Below are 208 nucleotides of genomic sequence, written 5' to 3' on the forward strand. Positions count from 1 at the left end.
CCTCACCAGCAGCAGCAGCAGCAACAGCAGCAGCAGCAGCAGCAGCAGCAGCAGACCGCTGGGACGCAACCGGAGAAACCTGCTGCTGATGCTGCTGCAACAGATGCAGCAGATGCAGCAGCAGCAGCAACCAGCAGCAACGACAACAGCAGCGAGAATGGCAGCAGCAACGGCTCCCGCAGCAGCAGCAGCAGCAGCAGCAGCAGCA

At 62.5% G+C, this 208-nt stretch overlaps 1 protein-coding gene across 1 annotated transcript in view; it reads left to right on the forward strand.

Annotated features, from left to right (window-relative positions):
• EMH_0045180 (uncharacterized protein) overlaps positions 1-208 on the forward strand; it is a gene marked incomplete at both ends in the record, with an annotated part of 8,269 nt that overhangs the window by 1,227 nt on the left and 6,834 nt on the right. The window contains one exon of the mRNA XM_013496043.1: positions 1-206. Coding sequence (XP_013351497.1) covers positions 1-206 — 206 coding nt within the window. The remainder of the gene's footprint in view (positions 207-208) is intronic.

The sequence above is a fragment of the Eimeria mitis genome, genomic scaffold (genome assembly GCF_000499745.2).
Source record: "Eimeria mitis Houghton genomic scaffold, Emh_scaff1884, whole genome shotgun sequence".
Classification (NCBI taxonomy): Eukaryota; Apicomplexa; class Conoidasida; order Eucoccidiorida; family Eimeriidae; genus Eimeria; species Eimeria mitis.